The sequence below is a fragment of the Lingula anatina genome, unplaced genomic scaffold (genome assembly GCF_051362555.1).
Source record: "Lingula anatina isolate TDL-2025a unplaced genomic scaffold, LinAna3.0 unanchor82, whole genome shotgun sequence".
NCBI lineage: Eukaryota > Metazoa > Brachiopoda > Lingulata > Lingulida > Lingulidae > Lingula > Lingula anatina.
This window is the reverse complement of record NW_028257603.1, coordinates 917698-937179: the sequence shown is the minus strand read 5'-3', so window position 1 is coordinate 937179 and position 19482 is coordinate 917698. Positions and strand designations below refer to the sequence as shown.

Genomic DNA, 19482 nt, shown 5'->3' with positions numbered 1-19482 from the left:
ACCAAACTGCACCGCTTACCCTCCAAAATACCAAAACTTTCGGGGCCCTTCAGCGGTTCCCGAACCTCAAGCCAAGTGGGGGTCTGCTTCGCATCCCTGGACCCCCCCCCCCCCCTGATTAATATAAATCCGCCTATAGAGAAGAGGCAGGCGTAATTCACATGCAAACACGGGGATGTGTTACTCTCTGGCTACAGGCTGCGCTACTACTAATCTGTTGCGCAATTATTGTATCTTCCTCGACTGCTGCTGAGCAACCGTGTAAGGGGAGGGGTAACTGGGCCCAGTTTCATCAACACTGGGTGGCGCTATCCTATGGATAACACTATCCACTGTATAAAATTGTTATCCTATGGACAGTTGTCTTGAAGCAACCAACCATTTTAACCATTGGATAGCAACATCAGAAACAAAAATATTTGTCCAGCATTTTGGAAACATTACTTTTCCCACAGGATATCTGCCCAGAGGATGAAAAAATTATCCAATGGATAGCGCTGTCCAGTGTTGAAGAAACTGGACCCAGACGGGCAGATTGGATGTTTTCCAACAGGGGCTGGTACTTGTATTGTGTACTATTTTAGGGGTGAATTAAGTCTGTATATAAAGAGAAAAAGACAAGTGGCCTAGTTGGATACTTAAAACAATAACAGACAGGGGCAATAAAATAGCAGTTTTCAGTCTGAAGTCGCTCTTTATATTTCCATTTATTTGTGATGAAAAGCCACGTTCCACGTTGGTTCCGCCCATCATCGGCTACTACGGTTCCACTCATTCGTTTTTTTACGATCACCGAATTAATAATTTCATTTATAAAAAATGAATTAAATACATGTATTTGGAAGCAGGATGGTTGCTAAAATGAGGACATCAATGACAGTATAACAACAAAACATTTCCAGTTTATTTTCTCTACATAAAAGATAATCTGGAATCATCACGTGGTTTGGTCACATGACTACACCTCTGATGATCACGTCTTAACACTTGTCATTATCTGATTTGTATACAACGAGAAGTAATTAGATCTAATTACTTACCTGATTTTGAACGAAAATTCTGCTTCACAAATAAAGCAACTTGGATAAATAATGTCAACTTTCTTGAATAACTGAAGGCTAGTTATACTTGCGTACATAGCAGTCAAGTAGCTTATTATATGCTGCACAAAATATAATCATAATTTCTGTGTTATGTTTGTAAAACAACCAGGACCATCAATTAATATTTTTTAGATACTGTTATAAGTCCTCTTATTTGTAAACTCACTGTTGGAAGGATTCAGTTACATATCAATATTTTTAAAGAAAAAACAACTAATTATGTTCGCTACATAATTCATGCATGTAGCTAGTGCTTGACGTCACAGAAACTAAACAAAGAATGTCTAACTGCATTAGTTTGAGCAGGATTGCATTGTTTTATACTCAAAGGTTCCTATACATCATGAAAATACACAGGATAATTTCCACCAAAAACAATTAAAACAGCAACACACTCACATATATATTTATATATTGCACAATTCAACAATCATATTATTCGGTACCGTCTAACTGCACTAGCTGTAAAAAAATAGGTTGTAACTTCTACAACAGCTATAAGGGACCTCTGACAGAGAGTATCCACTTCATTAGTTTACAGTCACCATGCATTAACACACCTGTGCCCGAGTGGACCTTGGTCTGCAAAATGTTAGATCATTTGCAAAATGCCAGAAGAAGAAAATGAATTCCACAACCTGCATGCCTGCTTATGTGGTTCCACTGTAGTTGACAAGTGCATAAAAATTAACAGCAACAAATACAATAATTTTCCAAATTACTGAATCTGTACATTTTGTGCTAATGGAACTATTCCTGCCTTTAATATATCCACCACATACAGCAGACTGTAGAAATCTTTAGGATTGGAAAACACGAGTTCATTAAGTTTCAGCTGATGAAAAAAAAAAAAAAAAAAAAGATATGAATTATAAAGTGCAAAATTATATGGAGTCTGCCACATGTAATTCCATGGTTTCAGTACTGGAATTTTAATAAACTGACAAAAATTGTTGCTGGTACCAGATTTTTTTATGCAAAAATCCCATGAACAGGCTTTCACACCAAGTGAAATGTACACACAGACTTTACTGGTGCAAATACATGCAGTTGACCTTCCACGATGCTGGATGCTCATGTCACACAAGACAATCTCTATTTAGTAACACAAGATGAGCCTAACTCCAGGGCTACATAAATGTTCACATCTATGAGCACAGAAAAAGACAATTGTAAACTCAGTATGAATGCTTGCCTACATAGCAGGAGTGTTCAGTTTATAAATGTGTGACAGCCCAGCCTTTTATGACCATAGCATGGCATAAACACAATATTTATAACCTTAGGCATAAATATAATTTCTACCCTCAGGCATAAAAACATTTCATACCCTTCAGCATAAATATATAATTCAAATCCTCAAGCATGAACGCTATTTATACCTGAAGTCATGTTCTATAATTACTCTAAAGAGAGCAAATTAAAACACCTTCATGACTGCAATGTGAAACGAAGAATCATAAGTAATACTTATCTAATATTATACTGAAACTCACATATAGTCATTTTTATCTGTAATGCACAGCCTTTTTTCTAAAAGTTATCATTTACCTGAAATGGGTAAATATAAAAAACTTGAGGGCCTCAAAGAGTAACATAAATTATTTTCCATCACCAGAGAATGTCACATTTTTTAAAGCATGTAGAAATCCAATTTTAGAAAGTGGAAAGAAAGGAGGAATATCACATGGCTTATGGCTTGTATCATAGACGTTTCTTTATTTGTTTTGACTTGTTTGAAAATATTTTGAAGTGTTGAACAACTTGTTTAATTGCATTTGAATCCATATTCTTTGTACCATGTGAAGAAGTGAAAACATGATCGATCATTTTCTAATATGAACACGATGACCTGTCAACTTTTTCACCTGGGTGTTAAATGGACAATGGGCATTTCTGACCTTGAGGGGCAAAAGAATGGCAATCACACCTGAAAGTGAGAACATGGCAATTCTAGGCCTTAACTAGCAGGCTAATTTTCTATAATTAATATCACACACAGGTAATGAGAAAATACAATGATAATCATCATAAAATATATAACCGTTTTAGCTACGTAAATTCTTTTTGCTTTTTAGACAATTGTGATAGAATTGGCTGATATATTGTGGTTGAAAAATATCTTAGTTACAGTAATTAGCTGTATACATCAAACACTCCTTTTTCAAGTATTCCTTATTTTCATGATTTACAATCTTTAGTTACTCCAAAAAAAGCACTTCTGTCATTAACACAACTTCATTTTACAATAAGAATTACTTTTCACAAAACCTTGTTTTGTTGGATTGGTTTGAATACAGCGGTTAATTACTGTACACATCTGAGACTGCATTCATGTCCAGCTTGAGCCCAATCTTCCTAGATGTTTTTATGTTCACAATTTTGTGATAAAAATAACTTCTCCAGTTTCTTTGTCTTCTTCTATAGAAGTAGATCCCACAACACTAGGATGTGCTAGGTTTGGTTCCAGCCTTTCTTGAAATGAAAACTTCTGCCAAACTGGTTGCACTGGTGGCAAAGCTGTATCCTTTTCAGTTGTTATAGCAACATCTATTGGGTTTCTATGGTGATTTGAGATGCCAGGATTTGATGGCCCTGCTGCTTCCTGGGAATTGAGATCAACTTGATTGCAATTTTCACCCGCCTGTTCTCCTGGTACATCGCTACCATCTGATGAAGAACTGGGCCCACTTGCATCTTGTTCTTCGCTCTTTTCTTGGGATTTTCCACGAGCTTGGCCAACTTTCAAAAAATACTTGGATATGTTAGGATCAATCATTGGCAGGCCAAGCAACTCACTCAAGACAATGTCATCATCTTCAAGTTCAAAGTCTGATTCTTCTTCTTCATCATCCACGTTGTTCGAACCTGTGTTTGAAACGCTCGGTGGTTCAGAAGATTGTGCTGCGAGGTGATTGATGTCTACTGGGATTTCCAGAATAGGCCAACAGAAATCGCTCACTATGGGAGCTCTTGGCTCAAGGCTACGCTTGCGCACTGAAAGAAACAAAAGAAACATGGTTAATATGACAACAACCCAGTTTTGTTCGCTATGAAGCTTGTTTCATGTTTTTTTTTTAATTGCAACAAAAAATGAGAATACTGTAACTGACTGTTTGACTTTGTAATAAACTAAATATCAAAATCCATATATATATATATATATCTAATGCGAGTATTTTTGTCACTTGGTCCAAAATTTACCACTGCATAATAGACTTTTTTCCAGCTTGAAGGCACTTCTTTGGAACCCCCAACCAAAAATAAACTTAATAAATAAATAAATAAATAAATAAATAAATAAATAAATAAATAAATAAAAATTATACCCACATTCCACATTCCTCTTGTACTCATCTCTCATTTGCTGCATTCTTCTTTTGATCTCCTCCTGTCTCCTTCGCTGCCTTTTCAACATTTTCTTGTGACTTATAAACTTGTGGAGCTTATAACTGGCATAGAAAGGAAGAGCAATGGCGCCTATACCCAGCAGAACTCCGCCGGCACCAATGGCCAAGCCAGCCAATAGAGGCGCTGCTAACAGTTTGCCACCTGTAACAGCAATTAAATCAAAATTCAGTTGAGAAGAGCTTCTATCTGTTTGCCAGCTGCTATAATAATAATAATGATAATAATAATCATGTATTCCTCTATTACACACTGAATAGATTCCCCCTTGTCACGCAGTAGGCTTTTTAGTAGAAACTTAAAGTACTTGGGTCAAGTGAGGAAAACCTCATGGTCCACATTGTGTTCATGTTGATTAGCAAGGGGGGATGCCAGACAATTAGGCTGTTTACATTGACTGTGCTTTACCTAGAAGCCCTGCTGAGACAGAATGATCCTGCTAGTGAGATCACTTCTATTCTGAACAGAGAGAGAGAGAGAGAGAGAGCAGAAATATTACCAAAAATGGACCCTCTAATCAGCCTCCTTTGCACTGGTTTCTCAGGCAGGTACTTGTACTTGCAGCCAAATATACTGAGGCGGTTGTAATGGTTGCCAATAAATTTCAGCTCTCGGAATCTTTCTCCGCAGCGGTAACAGAACTCTGTCTTGCAGCCGGAACAGGTCATGTGATCACATCCCGTTGTACGTTGGATGAAAATCTGAAATAGAGAGAGAAAAGTCTTACATGTGTAACTGATAGCCAAAATAGATTTCAAATCAATATAATACAAAAACATATAATATGCAGATAACACAGGTTAAACCAACTCCACTGTTGACATGATTCTGGCACATAAAAAACAAATGAAACATTTTCTAGGGTCCTCGCCACTTAGTTTTTGCCAACCATCATAAACTATTTTCACACTTAAAAGAGAAAGAGAAAGAGAGAGAGAGAGAGAGAGAGATTTGGGGCCCAATTTTTGCTATCACCATGAATAATATCTTAGTTACAGTAATTATCACCATGAATAAACCAAGTGAACAGATACGGGTATATATAAATTCTTTGTTTTGCATACAACTGGCATTTTTTAGCAGGGGTTATTGTGATAGTTCCTTTATTTCAAAAGGATGGCGCATGCCTTTTACATTAGTACAAGCTATATAACAAAATAATAGGAACATTTATGACCATAAAAACTGCATACTGTACTCAACCCCCCATTGCAGACAAGTCGCATACCAAGAAATCCCATAATCATTTTTTTCTTTCCAGAAGTCAGTATTCTGATGATGCAAGTCACTGAATTGTCAATATTTAATGGTACTTATTCTCTAATTTTGAACAAAATCCATAAATCATATAATTTCTTTTTTTTTAAGGTTAATTATTTAATTTACCTAAAATGTGTGTTAGAAAAATAATGAGGTGGGTCAATATCAATTGAAAAAGATTGTTTTTTTTATGTGAGTAGTTTTAAAAACCATAATGATATCCTGTAATTCTGATAATGTTTGGAAGAAAAGTATGGTGTTCAAAATTTGTGATAAATTACCATAAAACTGCAGCCCGAGTCACATCTCTTAATCTTACAGCCTGTATTGGAAGAGTCACAAATTCTATCCAGTTGTGCTTTTATGGCAGTCTATTGTCAAATATTGTGTCATATCCTTGTACTTTGGTCTTAAATAACTCAAACTATTCCTTTGTGTGTTCAGTACCAGTATGTTTTATGTTTTTATGCTTTTCATGGTGTATTCAATTTGCCTCTACTCATGTTTTTTTTTTCTAGTTATGTATTCACTGAGAATATTCAAATGAATGAATTGTATCGTGAATCCAGATTGCTTTGTAATGACAATAAGAAAATTTCCTGTCTAAATTAAATCTGGTGTGAATAGAGCTGCATTGTGAATCAAGCCCTTCTTTACCTGGGTGTTTTCTGTGGACTAAAAATGTGTGCACTTGACTTTTTCCATGCCTAAGTCTCACAAAATTGTCCCTTAAAGATTTGATACATTCGGGTTTGATACATTATAACTGAAGGCCTATATTTGGGTAGTTTCCCCTTTCTTTTATATGAAATAACTATCACAATAAAAATAAATACCTACTGGGTAAGAACTCCCTTTTGGCTTTATTTACCACCACAGGTGCCTCTCCCTACACACAGCATTTACTAGTATATCATTAATTTTGCTGTTTTGTAAATCTGTCTTATTAGATAGTGATCACTCCGCGATATATATCTCTGTAACTAAGAAAGATATTACAAAAAAAAAAAAAAAAAAAAAAAAAAAAAAAAATGGCTTGCTGGTGATGACTAGGAAGTGTCATTGTATGGTTTGACACAGTTGTACGTAGTTATTTTGAATGGAGCCATAAGTTTTTTGTTTAGGAGTATCTATTCACACGTCATCTATTATTATGAGTATCTATTTAAAAAAAGCATTACTTCTCCTCTTTACTGATAAAACCCTTCCAAGATTTATAGTACTAGTACTTACTTGTACTAGTATTGTTGTGATTAAATAAGCGTTAAAAACAGAGTTAACAGCCATTCAGGTACTGTAAGGGAGATCTGCCAGAAATCAATAAATACAGTTTACCCCCACCAAAAAGCTGCTGTAACATCATCAGCTGGAATAAACACATTCACCACACTGTATTTTTCAACGTGACAACATTATCATGTAACATGACAAGGTTTATTTTGGCATTATCTTAGTGAATAAGATAAAAAAATTTTAACATGCTGAACCTCTCTCAGCACAAGCAAAAACAAGTATAAGTCAAAGCTCTATCAATGGCAAGCACTCAATGGCAAGAGAGAGAGAGAGAGAGAGAGAGAGAGAGAGAGAGAGATACTAGTATGTGTAATTGTCAGACAGAGAAAGAAAGAGCATGTTTGTGTGTTTACATGTGTGTGTATGTGTGTATTCCAACCTGAGAGAATGCTCACACAGGGGAAAACTCTGACAGAAAACGGAATAATTTCAGACAGAAAACAGACTAATTTTAGACAGAAACAGACCAATTAACACCACTAATTAACAAGGGACCCTTTTCAACCCTGTATGTTAAATCCCCAAATGAACTGCATGGGGCCTGTTCCGGGACATCTTCATTAGTTAACTATTATATTTATAAAATAACATCTGCCATGTCCCGAGTTTACCTGCAATGAGTGCATATTGAAATGGCAGACTAACAAACAGACCTAGACGACAAGTCCTCCAGGAATGAAGACTTCTTGGAATATTTAACTCAGGGCCCCTGTTACGTCAAATTATAAAGCTCTCTAGTGTGAAATTGCACTGTCCTAGTACAGTAAGTGTGTTGTCAGGTGCTAAGTGCACTCTATAGAATCTTATTAGGATGTAGACTCTGAGTTCCTGTTATTGCATGAAATATCCCTATGTGTACATGTCCCTGGATCTAAGTTACAAATGAGATATTGTATGTTTATTGTATTTTATGGTACTTCATTCATTTCAATTATATTCTCTCCTTCCTTATCTTTTGTTTCAGGTAAATTTAAGAAAAAAAAAATCCTATGCAGGTGCTACTCATAAAAAACCAAAGTTTTGAGAATATTTTATTATCTTTTTTTTTCAGGTGTTACGTAAACATAAAATATTTGGAAAATTACCTTTTCAAATCTGTTCAAATTAACTCGAGTTTTCAACACAATTTCAACAATATATATTTTCATTATATATCAATATTTTCAATTTATAATAAACATTAGTTTCAGGACTTCAGAATGCATAAATCACAATTTTAAAAATCAAACTGATTCAAACTTTTTGAGCAAATACCATATTGTCCTTCTGCAGAAGAATACATGATCAACAAATTTCAAAACATGAGTACTGTACTATAAATAGGAGTGCGGAGATAGCAGAAATGATATCAAATTTCTCCAGTGTGACTTGACAATTGTACTGGTATCACAGTGACAGTTAATTTATCAGTCCTGCAAATCATGTGTGTCTAATCCAGTGAGCAAAACAGATTGTATTTAATTAATCAATCACCAATCAGTTAATACCAACATATCATAAACTGAGTTCATCAGAAAGACACCAAAAAGATTCCTATGTCATCATGTTCAAAAACTCATTTAAATGTACAGACCTGATTAGAGCATACTTCACAAGAAGTCTTTAAAATTTCTGAGGCTTAGATGACTTAACTTGTATACTAGATCTGAACATCAGCTCTTACTCTGGACAAAAGTGTATTTATAACTGAAAATTGACTGCCAGTAAATGTGCTTCAAGGAAAAAACAACTGTTCATTTTGGCCAAAAATGATTTTCCTTAGATAAATGACAATTTTCAGTACAAACATTCCAAGTTAGTCCCCGTTTTTTTTTTTTTTTTTTCCTAAAAAGTTTGCTTTTTTGCAATAATCTTATAAGAGATTTTTACAGAGGGTAGCCACCTATCGAGGTCACGTGGTCCAATGGCAAGTACAGATTCCAAAATAATGGTGATAACCGCTGTTTTGGAGGTACCCCCCCCCCCCCCCCCCCCCCAATGGATAATGTTAATTGCAATTCGAGGTCTTGGGCACACCTGAGATCTTGAGGTTACCTGTTTTATTTTACTTCCTTATTTCCTTATGTCACAAGCAGTTTTTCAAAAGAATTTGACCTAATATTTGTACGTTATATCAAATTACCAGTTGTTATAATGCCACAATTGCTGGAAATGAAGAAATTGACACAATGGATACAAATTTTAAGGAGAATTCAGGTCGTTTCCTTTTACCTTTAATGGATAATCAGAAAATTAAAGCTAAAAATACCACAATGGGTAATTCATGTGAATAGATAAATTTGCCTTATTGTATATATTTAAACTTATTCATGAATACAAAATTCAGGTCTATACATGAGCAATTTCAATGGGGTCTCTATTTTTTTATTTTTGAAAAAGTTGACTTTTTTTACCTACAATTGGTACAACTCTCGAAATGGCATAGAACCAACAACCAATATCAAACCCTGATTTAGAGCCGATCTTTTCTGATTGAAAGGGCAGTTATTTCTTAACCCCCCCTCCCCCACAAGGTACAGACCTGATTTTTTGTCTAGATAACTTGCATACAGGATAATTTTTTGGATTTACTAATACCCCCCCCCCCCCCCCCCCAACATCCCATCATCTCCAGATAATATTCCATTTAAACCCACCTTGCAGCGGGGTCACCTTTCAGATACATGTGCAAACATTTTATTGAATTCAATACTTGTTCCCTAGATTATACTCCAAATAATTCAAAACCCACTTTGCAGCTTGGTCACTGGACTGTGCAGGGATTTTTTTTTTAGTCAACACCCCCCCCCCCCCCCCACTTTCCCCAGATAATATTCCAAATAGTGCTGCTGGGGCACTTTTCAGGTACATATGCATGGATTTTTTTATTCATTCTCCCCCCCCCTCCTTTCCCCACCTAATACTCCAATAATTTTAATCTTACCTTACAGCTAGGACACCTCTTAGCATTGGGTTGACCATAATGGTACTCTTTGGCCCATTGTCGTAGCAGCTTGTCTCCTTTCTTAAACTGCTTGCACGTTACGCCTTCGTGCCATGGGGCCTGGCATGGAAAACACCACACTAGGTGGCACTCCGAACAGGTGACAGAGTACCCTGCTTTCATCGACTTGGATTGTGTCAAGTCTTCCTTTTTTAGAGTCATGATCTTGCTGCAGCGCGGGCAAGTTTTGACATGAGGCTCTTTGTTTGCATCGACGAGAAAGCGGTAGAATTTGTCCTTCATTTCAGGCTCTAACATGAAAATGATCTCATCTCTGTGGACATAGGCATCACAGCTCGGGTTGACGCAACCCAGTTTAACATTGGCCTGCTCCACTTGGGTTCTGAAATATTCTTTCAAACATTCATTGCAGACAGGCAGCTGACAGCAATGGCGTAGGTGAAGGTCGCGTGTGTCAAAGCACACCATACACTCGGTGGTCTGTAATGGCCCCAGGGGAAAAGGGGGTTTGGCGGGGTGGTTTTCTCGCAGCCCCCACCCCATCTCTTCAGCCAAATCTTCTCTGGCCAATAACATCTGTAGCTGCTGGGCAGCTGCCTCAAGGTCAGGGATCAAAGTGTCGTCATCTTCGGGACTGTTGTCCCACCCGTCGCTGTCCCAGTCTGTGTCCCATGCCTCGGTGCTAGATATGCTCCCTTCTGGCTCATGGGGTACTTTTATGATACAACCAAACGGGCCCATACGCCTGAAAGATCCACAAGGGTTGGTTCTGAAAGAACCACGTGGGTGAGTTAAAGTTTTGGAGTCAAAGCGTTCAATTTCTTCCATTAATTGCCTATGTAAGCCACCCAAAGCAGGCGGGCCATCTTGTTCAGAGGACGTGACGGTTGAATCAGTCACAGTGGCGTTCATTTCTGACACTGTGTTTACAAAACCTTGTGTTTTTGTCCGACTTGCCTTTCTTACTTTGCCTCTCTTTTTCTTTCTTGGTGATGTGTTGCTTGCAGACTTGGCGAAATTCCCTTCTGATTTTCTGTTATTCGAACCAGGATGTATTTCATCTTTATCTGAATCTAAATTCTCTGTCACACTTAACCTGCTCGAAAATAAATCTGGCGACAAATGCCAGAAGGGAAAACTATCATAAGACGAATCCGCTGACGATGTCTCATATTTCAAATGACCTTCGGGTAGCGAGTCAACAGCGTTAGTAACCTTCTTCATACAACTCGTGTCGGCCATGTTGTGTTGTGAAAATTATTTGCAGATCGAAGCATCGATTCCCTTACTAGGTGCTACTGGCTCGAAGCTCCTTCATAATACTTCAAGAACGTCCTTTACTATTCGCAAGTCACCTGCAACGTACAAATCATTGCAAAACGGAGGAATATCCTCTCCAATATATGTATTACGATCAATAAATTAAATGTCCACCTTTTATATACTCACTGTTTGTGTTCTATTTATAGAAACCTTACGTCCAGTGACGTCATCAAGTCCATTTTATGATTGGTTGGTTGTGATTTGGAATTCCCTCCTTGGTGAAAGGTCTGCATTTTTCAAGACTTTTGTAAATGATATGTTCCTAAAGTATGTAAGCCTTTCTTGAAAATCCCGACATGGCATATATAATGAATATGTAATGGATTGGGGATGATTATAGATAATATCTGGGGGATATGAGCAACACTGATGAGCATAATTCATTAATAGCGTCAGTCCCGTGGGACCTTTCCTGCTTCTGTCTGTTCGTCGTCCCCTGCATGATTCTCGATCGAAGAGGTTGCCGAAGAGTTCAGCATCTGTGCATTGTTTTCTTTTTGGTCTTTCTTCAGTTTCGCTTCGTTAGCATTCCGAATATGTTCCAGTACCCGAAAGCAAGAAGGGACGAGTCGAGCGTGGAGGATTACCATGGAACAAAGGTAGGGGCACTCACTTATTGGTATCCAATATAGACGATGGCAACGTAAAATTTGCTTATACACCGCCGCAAGGCCTCTTTCTCACGACTTTTTTTAAAACACCTGTAAGAGGGTGATATACCGAATTCGAGGCTATTGCGTGGACGATATTGATAGGCATTTGGCTGACGCAAAGTCTTTATGACATTAAACAGCGTGGAGTTGTTTGTCCTGCAGAACATAAATAATGCTGATGTCAAACCCGTTATTCATTTTCATCAATGATATCATATGACATTTCCATCGAAATATTTTGACTACCAGCCGAACAACCGGCCACTTTACTGCAGAGTCGGAATGGAGAGGGTGGGTGGGTGGGTGGGTGGGGGGGGGGGGGTGTGTTAAACGAACCGCCCATCTTGCCCTGGCTATAGTAATAATAATAATATTAAATAAATTAGAAATAAAAAAATGAGCAGAAAATCTTTGCATTTTTATCCATGGTCAGAAAATTATGGTACAATACCTGATCAACATGTACATGCATGTTGCAGTCAAATGAAATCAAATGTTCTGCAAATTTCTGTACTCCAGTATGTATTCAGATAGAACTTCTCTGTTACATAGCTCAAATTAACCTGTTATTTGTTAGAATAAATTGAAAAGTGAGCACAGCTACAAGAATATTAGTACTATTAGCCTAGTTTTCTAGGAATAATCTAGCTGTTTTTAAATGTATTAGATTAATGCATTCCCATCCTCTACTGCTGAGTCTAGTTTTCTATGGAGAATATATTGTTTAATGTATTAAGTTAATTCCCAACCTGACTGCTGTAGTATAAGCCTAGTTTTCTATGAATAATCTTGTTTAATATAGTACAGTACGTTAATCCCAGACCCCAACTGCTGAGCCTTGTTTTCTATAGAGAATCTATTATTTAACGTCCCATGAAAATCTCTTATTATTATTTAATGCCGTAGGTTCCTGACCCCTATGGCTGGATGGAAGATCCTGATGCTGAAGAGACCAAGGAATTTGTAGATGCTCAGAATGCAGTCACGGAGCCTTTCTTGGACAAGTGTTCCATCAGGAAGAAGCTGAATGAGAGGTATGATAGAGAAATGAGAAAAAAATTGGGGGGCTGGGTGTGAGACGGGGTGGGTTTTGCTTATGAAAGAGAGCTCTGTTTAACCTACTATGACAATCATTATTATGTTACTTTATTTATTGTAGTCCTTGTTAAAATAGACTGAATGAAAGGATAGGTAACATTTCTCTTGATAAAATGTATTGATTACAGATTTAGATTTTTTTGATGCAAAATAATTAATTTTTATTAATTTTTTTTTCAAAGTTGTTATTTATTGTCTCATTTTATTTCATGTGATCAAGTGAAGTTATTTGACTGGCATTATTTTTGTATTTCTGAGGATAGTCTCTGCTGTTTGTTTTTACAGAATAACAGAGATGTGGGACTACCCAAAGTATAGCTGTCCTTCCAAGAAAGGAGACCGCTATTTCTACTACTATAACACTGGCTTACAAAATCAGAGGTAGGTGTGTCTGTGTGTGTGTGTGCGTGCGAGTGTGTACGTGTTTACTAGTAGGTGTGTGTGCATGTATGTGTGTAAATGACTAAAAAATAATACTAATTTAAACCACAAATGGTATATCAAAAGGACCAGATTATAAAAAGCCAGTTTAATAGCCCAGTCTAAAAGTTATAAAGGAGATGTGACAAGCCTGTACCCACAAATAATGGCAGTAATAGATCAGTGCGAATGTTTAACTTATCTGTCTATTTGTTTATTTGTTTATTCAGCATTCTAAAATTCATTTTGATCAAACTTTCAGTGTGTTTTACGTCCAAGAGTCCTTGGAAGCAGAAGCAAAAGTTTTTCTCGATCCTAATGCTTTGTCAGAAGATGGGACCCTTTCTATTAGAGGCACAGCCTTTTCAGAGAATGGGGAATATTTTGCCTATGGCCTAAGTAACAGTGGTTCTGATTGGATTACTATAAAGGTAAAGATTATAGCATGTGCTGCCATCTATCTGTTTGTCATTGGTTATGTTATTGTTGAGGTGATGAGACTAGGGTCTGGACAGTTGTAGCAAGAAATTATGCTCTAAATTAGCAACAACTACTTAATAATATTGTTTTCAGAGAAGACAATCTAAACTCGAAATTAAATAATGTGTTTGCCTTGTACACTTTGAAGATACATGTAGACCCCTTATAGAGTTACTTAATTTGATTGAATAAATCAATGCCATGGTGAAAAGGACACAACAGAAAATCTTAACTTTAAATTACTATGTATTTATCATTTGTTGAATAGACTAATTTCCATGTACTAGTAATGTTATTTATATAAACAATTAAGAAAAGTTTTGTTTTTAAGTAAAAAAAAAACAAACAAACACATTTTTATTGTATTATAAGAAATAAAAAGAATGAAAGAGAAGCAAAAAAATAAGAAACAGGACGTGTTGTTTAATACAAAACTATTTGTTACAGTACAGTGGTTTTGCTTTTCTTGGATACTTTATTTTGAAAATCCCCGTTACAGTTCAAGGAGGTTGCCACTGGTAAAGATCTTCCAGACACTCTGGAAAAGGTGAAGTTTTCCAGCATGGCTTGGACTCATGATCATAAAGGCATGTTTTATAATGTGAGTAGAAAACCTTAGTACACTGAGTTTTCAGAGCAAGGAAGGAATTGAGTTGAGGTTAAGGTAGGGGGAAGGTGGGGTTGATGTTCTTTCTAATATTTTCTGTCGATAAACTTTAAGTAAAATGTGAGGAGGGGTTTTGATGCCCATTACTTTTTTTTTACAAGTGAATTTTAACTGTTATAGGTTTTAAAATCAGAATTTTTTTTAGGTTTTTTTCTTAAGTGTTCAAGTTGATTTTAGCTTCTGTCATGGATATCACCTTGATGTTGCCCTTCCCCTTATTTTCCAAGGTTACTTTTAGTTAGGTATTTTCACAAACAAGGACTTCTTAACATCTTTTTCCTCATTTTTGCCAGTTAATTTTAGCTGCTTCCATAAATCTCACCTAGGTTGCCCTTCCCCTTATTTTCAAAGTTATTTTTAGCTGTTTTCATGAACATGACATTGTTGATTCATTATCTTTATATTCGTAAGCTCATTTTAGCTTTATTCACAGAAAGCACCTTGGTTTTAGCCACCTTCCAATTATATATATATATATATATATATCCTTCACTGTTGCTTGTGATATAACAAGCACATAGTAACATTGAGGAAAGCAGTAGGAAAATGAGACAATTAGTTTCCAGTTGTTCTATTGGTCTTATATTTGCTGTGGCTTAACATTAAAAATGTGTGTGTCTGTGTGTGTGTGACAATTACTAAGCTATAGCTGGGGTAGCGCTAACACTCGCCAGTTTAGCCAAATGCTAAAACTGACTTAAATTCGCCTTATTCATATAGACCATAATCCTTTGCGCGCAACAGGAGTTCCGGTATTTTTTTCCCATAGCAATTCTATAGACGCGTGAATTAAATGCCGCACAGGTAAGTGAAAAATGATTATTTAATTTCAAATAAAATAGATATGAATAAAACTAATATTTCTCCTCATGATTATCACATTTTGCCATGAAATTAGTCGTTTTTTAATAATTTTTTTTTATTTAGACGATAGGCTGACTTGGAGCGCATTTGCGCACCGCAGTGTGTTAGATGTGTTGAGAGGAGATTGCGTTCGTGCTTGTCTTGTTTGACCCATTTTTAAAGTCACGTTGGTTTGTTTTGATTTTCTGCGAGTCCGATATGAGTCGGATGTCCATTTTGTAAACCATAGCCAGGCCAAATTTACCCAACTTCCAGCAAGAGAGCCGTGAGTGAGACACTGAGAGGAATTGTGATATGTCAGGAAAGTCGTATACCCATTTATCTTTATGTTACCATATGTCAGTTGTTCCGTTATTTTTAGACCAAAATATTTACATTTGTTTGAAAGTATATTAGATATAGTAAGAGTGTCCCATTTTTAAAATAAGAAGAAAAGGGTAATTCTGGTCAGAACAATATGTCTGATAAAGGCAAATAAATTCAGCGCTTCCACTATCATGCTTGTGGGCTGATTTGATAGTTGTCGGCGCCACTAGCTTGATTTTAGTGGTACATTGTTTTGAGGCAGTGGACATTAGTCAGGACAGGTGGCAGTGAAATATCACAGGAGAGCAAGCTCAGTGGTAGAGCGTTCACCTTGTGTGGAAGGTCTTGGGTTCGATTCCCAAGCTCTCCCTTTTCCAAAGTTACCAATAGCCTACCAGTAACTGCATGCATTCCTGTCCAATACTGCATATTCATGCTCTCAAACAGTTATTTTAAATTGCGTACAATATTTAATTGTATCTTCTTTCAAATAGCATACATTGCTGAGCTACAAAGCAAATGGCAAAAAATTTATCCATTATATATTAGCATATCTTGGTTTAATATCTTTAATTCTTAATATATTTATAATACTAAATGTGCTCATCTTGCCCTAAAGTCTACTTTATTTTGTACCATCATTTTGCCATAATTTTCTACAGGGAATAAAGTCATTCAGAATAATGAAAAAGGCATATGTGGGCGACTACTGCTGCGTGCCTGGATGCACAAACTCCCGTGGAAAATGTAATCGGGAGGGGCAAGCAATTAGCTTTTACCAATTCCCCAAAGATGTGAGCCGCAAACACAACTGGCTGTGCCACATACCTGTTGAGAAGGATTTTACACCTACTACATCCACAAGGATATGTTCTGTGCATTTTGCAGGAGGTATATATAATCAGCTTAAATGTCTGTCACACAATATACCAAATCAACTAGGGGGTAAAGAAAATTATCCTCTATCAGCTATACTAGGTGTGACAGACATTAAAGCAATTTATTTGAAAGCAATTTAATGAGATTCCCCAGGGAGTTATACTGATCCAGATGGATCAATCTAGGCATGAGATAGGGAAGATGATCAATTAATTAATTTTTTTATGGATCAATCTAGGCATGAGATAGGGAAGATGATCAATTAATTAATTTTATTATTATTATTATTATTTATTGCGGTTCAAGTACATTTTTTAAAATGACTATGACCTAACAGTATATATTATATAATCATATAACTAAAATAACTAGTAAATTACAATATTGTTTATACAATAACTGCAATCAGATTTTGCAATTGCAGTATACGCTCAGTTACTTTGGTTGATATATATAATTATATTTACTCATTTACAGGTAGAAAAAATGATGACCCGACTCATCCAAGCTACTCACCAACTATTTTTCCCAATAGTTCCTCAAAGCCCCGCACAACAAATAACTCTTTATCTGCAAATAGGAGCTACAACCAAAAGCCAAAACATATTTTCAGGAAAAGATCATCAACTGGCAGGCAAGCTGCTGGCAGGCCAAAAGTTGCCAGACTTTTAGATTGTCTGAATGAAGCAGGAGATCATGATTATTATACAACAAATAAACAACAAAATTTAACAAAAATTCAACAATTGGAAAAAGAGGTAACTGAATTGAAAGAGCAAATTTCTGATTTAAAAGGAAAATTTCTTCGTTTGGAAAATATAAAAGATGATGACAGAAAATTTCAGTTTTGGACTAATTTGCCAAATTTTTTAGTTTTTTCTTCATTATGCGATTACTTAAAAACAAGAACAGATTCAAATAATTTATGTTACTGGAATGGAGAGGCCACAAACACAACAGGGATGACGTCTAAAAAAGGGCCAACTAGAAAATTTACATTTGAAGAAGAATTTTTTATGGTTTTAGTTAAATTAAAGACAGGAAAATTTAATGAAGACATTGCTCAAACTTTTGATATAAGCACAGGTCATTTTTCGAAAATCTTTACAACATGGATTAATTTTCTGAGCAATGAACTTAAAACCTTATTTGAAATGAAATATTCAACAGAAGAACAACCTAATTGCTTTCAATCATTTGACAATTTAAAAATTATTTTAGACTGCACAGAACTTTTATTACAAAAATCATCATCACTTGATTCAAGAAAGAGCACATTTTCAAATTATAAACATCACGATACAGTGAAATTTCTTGTTGGCATATCACCAAATCTTGCCGTGAACTTTGTGTCCAGTGCATGGGGTGGCAGAGCTTCAGACAAGCATATTACCCTGAACTCTGAGCCACTCCTGCATGGACTCAAGAGGGGGGATTTGGTGATGTCTGACAGAGGTTTCACTGTATCTGATGAATTGGAATTTCAAGGTGTAAAGATCGTAATGCCTGATTTTAAGGGAAGAGAAAGAGTGCAATTCACAAATGCCGAATCAAATAGATCAAACAAAATTTCCCATGCAAGAATTCACGTAGAAAGGATCATACAAAGAATTAAGACATTTCACTTATTAGAACAAATTGTTAAGTTAAATATGTTTGACCTATTTGAGCAAATTTTTGTTGTTTGTGCTTACCTGACAAACTTTCAGTTACCAGTTATAAAGAAATAAATAATTCCATTCTTATTTAGTTTATTTATTTTTAGTTAGCATTTTTTGTGATTAATTGTCTTTTTCAATAATGAATTCTTGCATGGGAAATCAAGTCCAGTTATTCAGCATTACAGTCCAGACTAAGAGCACACCAAAGTTCAGTAAAATTTTGTATTTGTAAATCTCCAAGAAAACCCACTTTCAGCTTAAAATGCAGAATAATCCAGGCAAGGCAAGTTTGATTACAGTCAGTTTTATTCAAATATGTATGTGGTCAGGTTGAAACTGTATTTATATTTGTCATAGTGGTGATTTCACGGCCAAACTTCATTTTAGGAACTTCCACATTTAAATCAAATTAAATCAACATTTGGTAAAGATCATTCAGATGCCTCTTTTATAATGACATTATATGAATCTGTTAATGTATGTTATTCATTGAAAAAAACTAACCAAGTTTAAAAGGGTATTTTCAGTTTAAAAAGGATTGAATAACTTTATTTATGGCTTCAACCCCAAGTTGGAGTTTAAAGCAGTCTGACTTAAATTATGTTGAAGGTCTCTAGTAATATGTCTTTATTCTGTTAATTGGCTTCAATATCTCTGACTTGTTTTAGGAATCACTGTAATGTATTTTGTGTGTATCAGTATATAAGGAGAAGAACTTTGTATTAGAGACAGAGAGAGATTGGGGATCAGAGCTCGGAGTGAGTTTGGTCAGTCAAACCGATAGCTGGATTGTCCCTGCTGTCTTAGGAGACTCCAGATCTCTCAACCAGAGAAATAAACGTAAAGATCAGTCATTTGTAGTTGTTCTCTGGAAAACATATTACTGCTGTTGTGTTACCTGTTGGAGAAGTAAATCAGACCAAAGTGTCCCGTGATATATTCATCAAAGGAGAATTCTGCAGACTACTGTAATATCATTTCCTGTCAGAGATGTAATGCAGACTTACATCTCAACAAGTAATTTTAATATTTTTGAAATATGAACATATTATAAGATTGTATAATAAAGGTATGGGATTGGTATGTTACTACATTGATAAGAAATGCCATTTTCAGCCAGTAA

At 35.9% G+C, this 19482-nt stretch overlaps 3 protein-coding genes across 4 annotated transcripts in view; 2 read left to right on the top strand and 1 right to left on the bottom strand.

Moving 5' to 3' along the window:
* Positions 1-882: 882 nt before the first annotated feature.
* On the bottom strand, positions 883-11575 carry LOC147759142 (uncharacterized). The gene is made up of 4 exons (XM_086998689.1): positions 9988-11575; positions 5011-5212; positions 4437-4655; positions 883-4100 (listed from the first exon to the last, which is right to left on the bottom strand). Exons 1-4 carry the CDS (start codon positions 11248-11250, stop codon positions 3478-3480), a joined length of 2307 nt encoding a protein of 768 aa, XP_086854815.1. The 5' UTR covers positions 11251-11575; the 3' UTR covers positions 883-3477.
* Positions 11576-11727: 152 nt separating this feature from the next.
* LOC106172912 (prolyl endopeptidase-like) overlaps positions 11728-19482 on the top strand; it is a 31032-nt gene continuing 23277 nt past the window's right edge. The window contains exons 1-5 of one of the 2 annotated variants that reach the window (XM_086998690.1): positions 11732-11930; positions 12891-13018; positions 13368-13463; positions 13765-13933; positions 14482-14583. In XM_086998690.1, the coding sequence (XP_086854816.1) occupies positions 11772-11930; positions 12891-13018; positions 13368-13463; positions 13765-13933; positions 14482-14583 (654 nt within the window). In that variant the 5' untranslated portion in view covers positions 11732-11771. Of the gene's footprint in view, positions 11931-12890; positions 13019-13367; positions 13464-13764; positions 13934-14481; positions 14584-19482 lie in introns of both variants that reach the window. The other variant, XM_086998691.1, reaches the window with a different exon arrangement.
* LOC106151426 (uncharacterized) lies at positions 16503-19213 on the top strand. Its single transcript, XM_086998371.1, has 2 exons — positions 16503-16710; positions 17071-19213. The coding sequence occupies exons 1-2, from the start codon at positions 16503-16505 to the stop codon at positions 18426-18428; spliced, it is 1566 nt and encodes a 521-aa protein (XP_086854497.1). The 3' UTR covers positions 18429-19213.

Coding starts and splice junctions, on each gene's coding strand:
- LOC147759142 (XM_086998689.1), bottom strand. CDS start 11,250: ATGGCCGACACGAGTTGTATGAAGAAGGTTACTAACGCTGTTGACTCG. Junction 5,213..9,987: donor AGAGGTGTCCTAGCTGTAAG/GTAAGATTAAAA, acceptor TCTCTATTTCAG/ATTTTCATCCAACGTACAAC. Junction 4,101..4,436: donor GTACAAGAGGAATGTGGAAT/GTGGGTATAATT, acceptor TGTTTCTTTCAG/TGCGCAAGCGTAGCCTTGAG.
- LOC106151426 (XM_086998371.1), top strand. CDS start 16,503: ATGAAAAAGGCATATGTGGGCGACTACTGCTGCGTGCCTGGATGCACA. Junction 16,711..17,070: donor TTCTGTGCATTTTGCAGGAG/GTATATATAATC, acceptor TAAAATAACTAG/TAAATTACAATATTGTTTAT.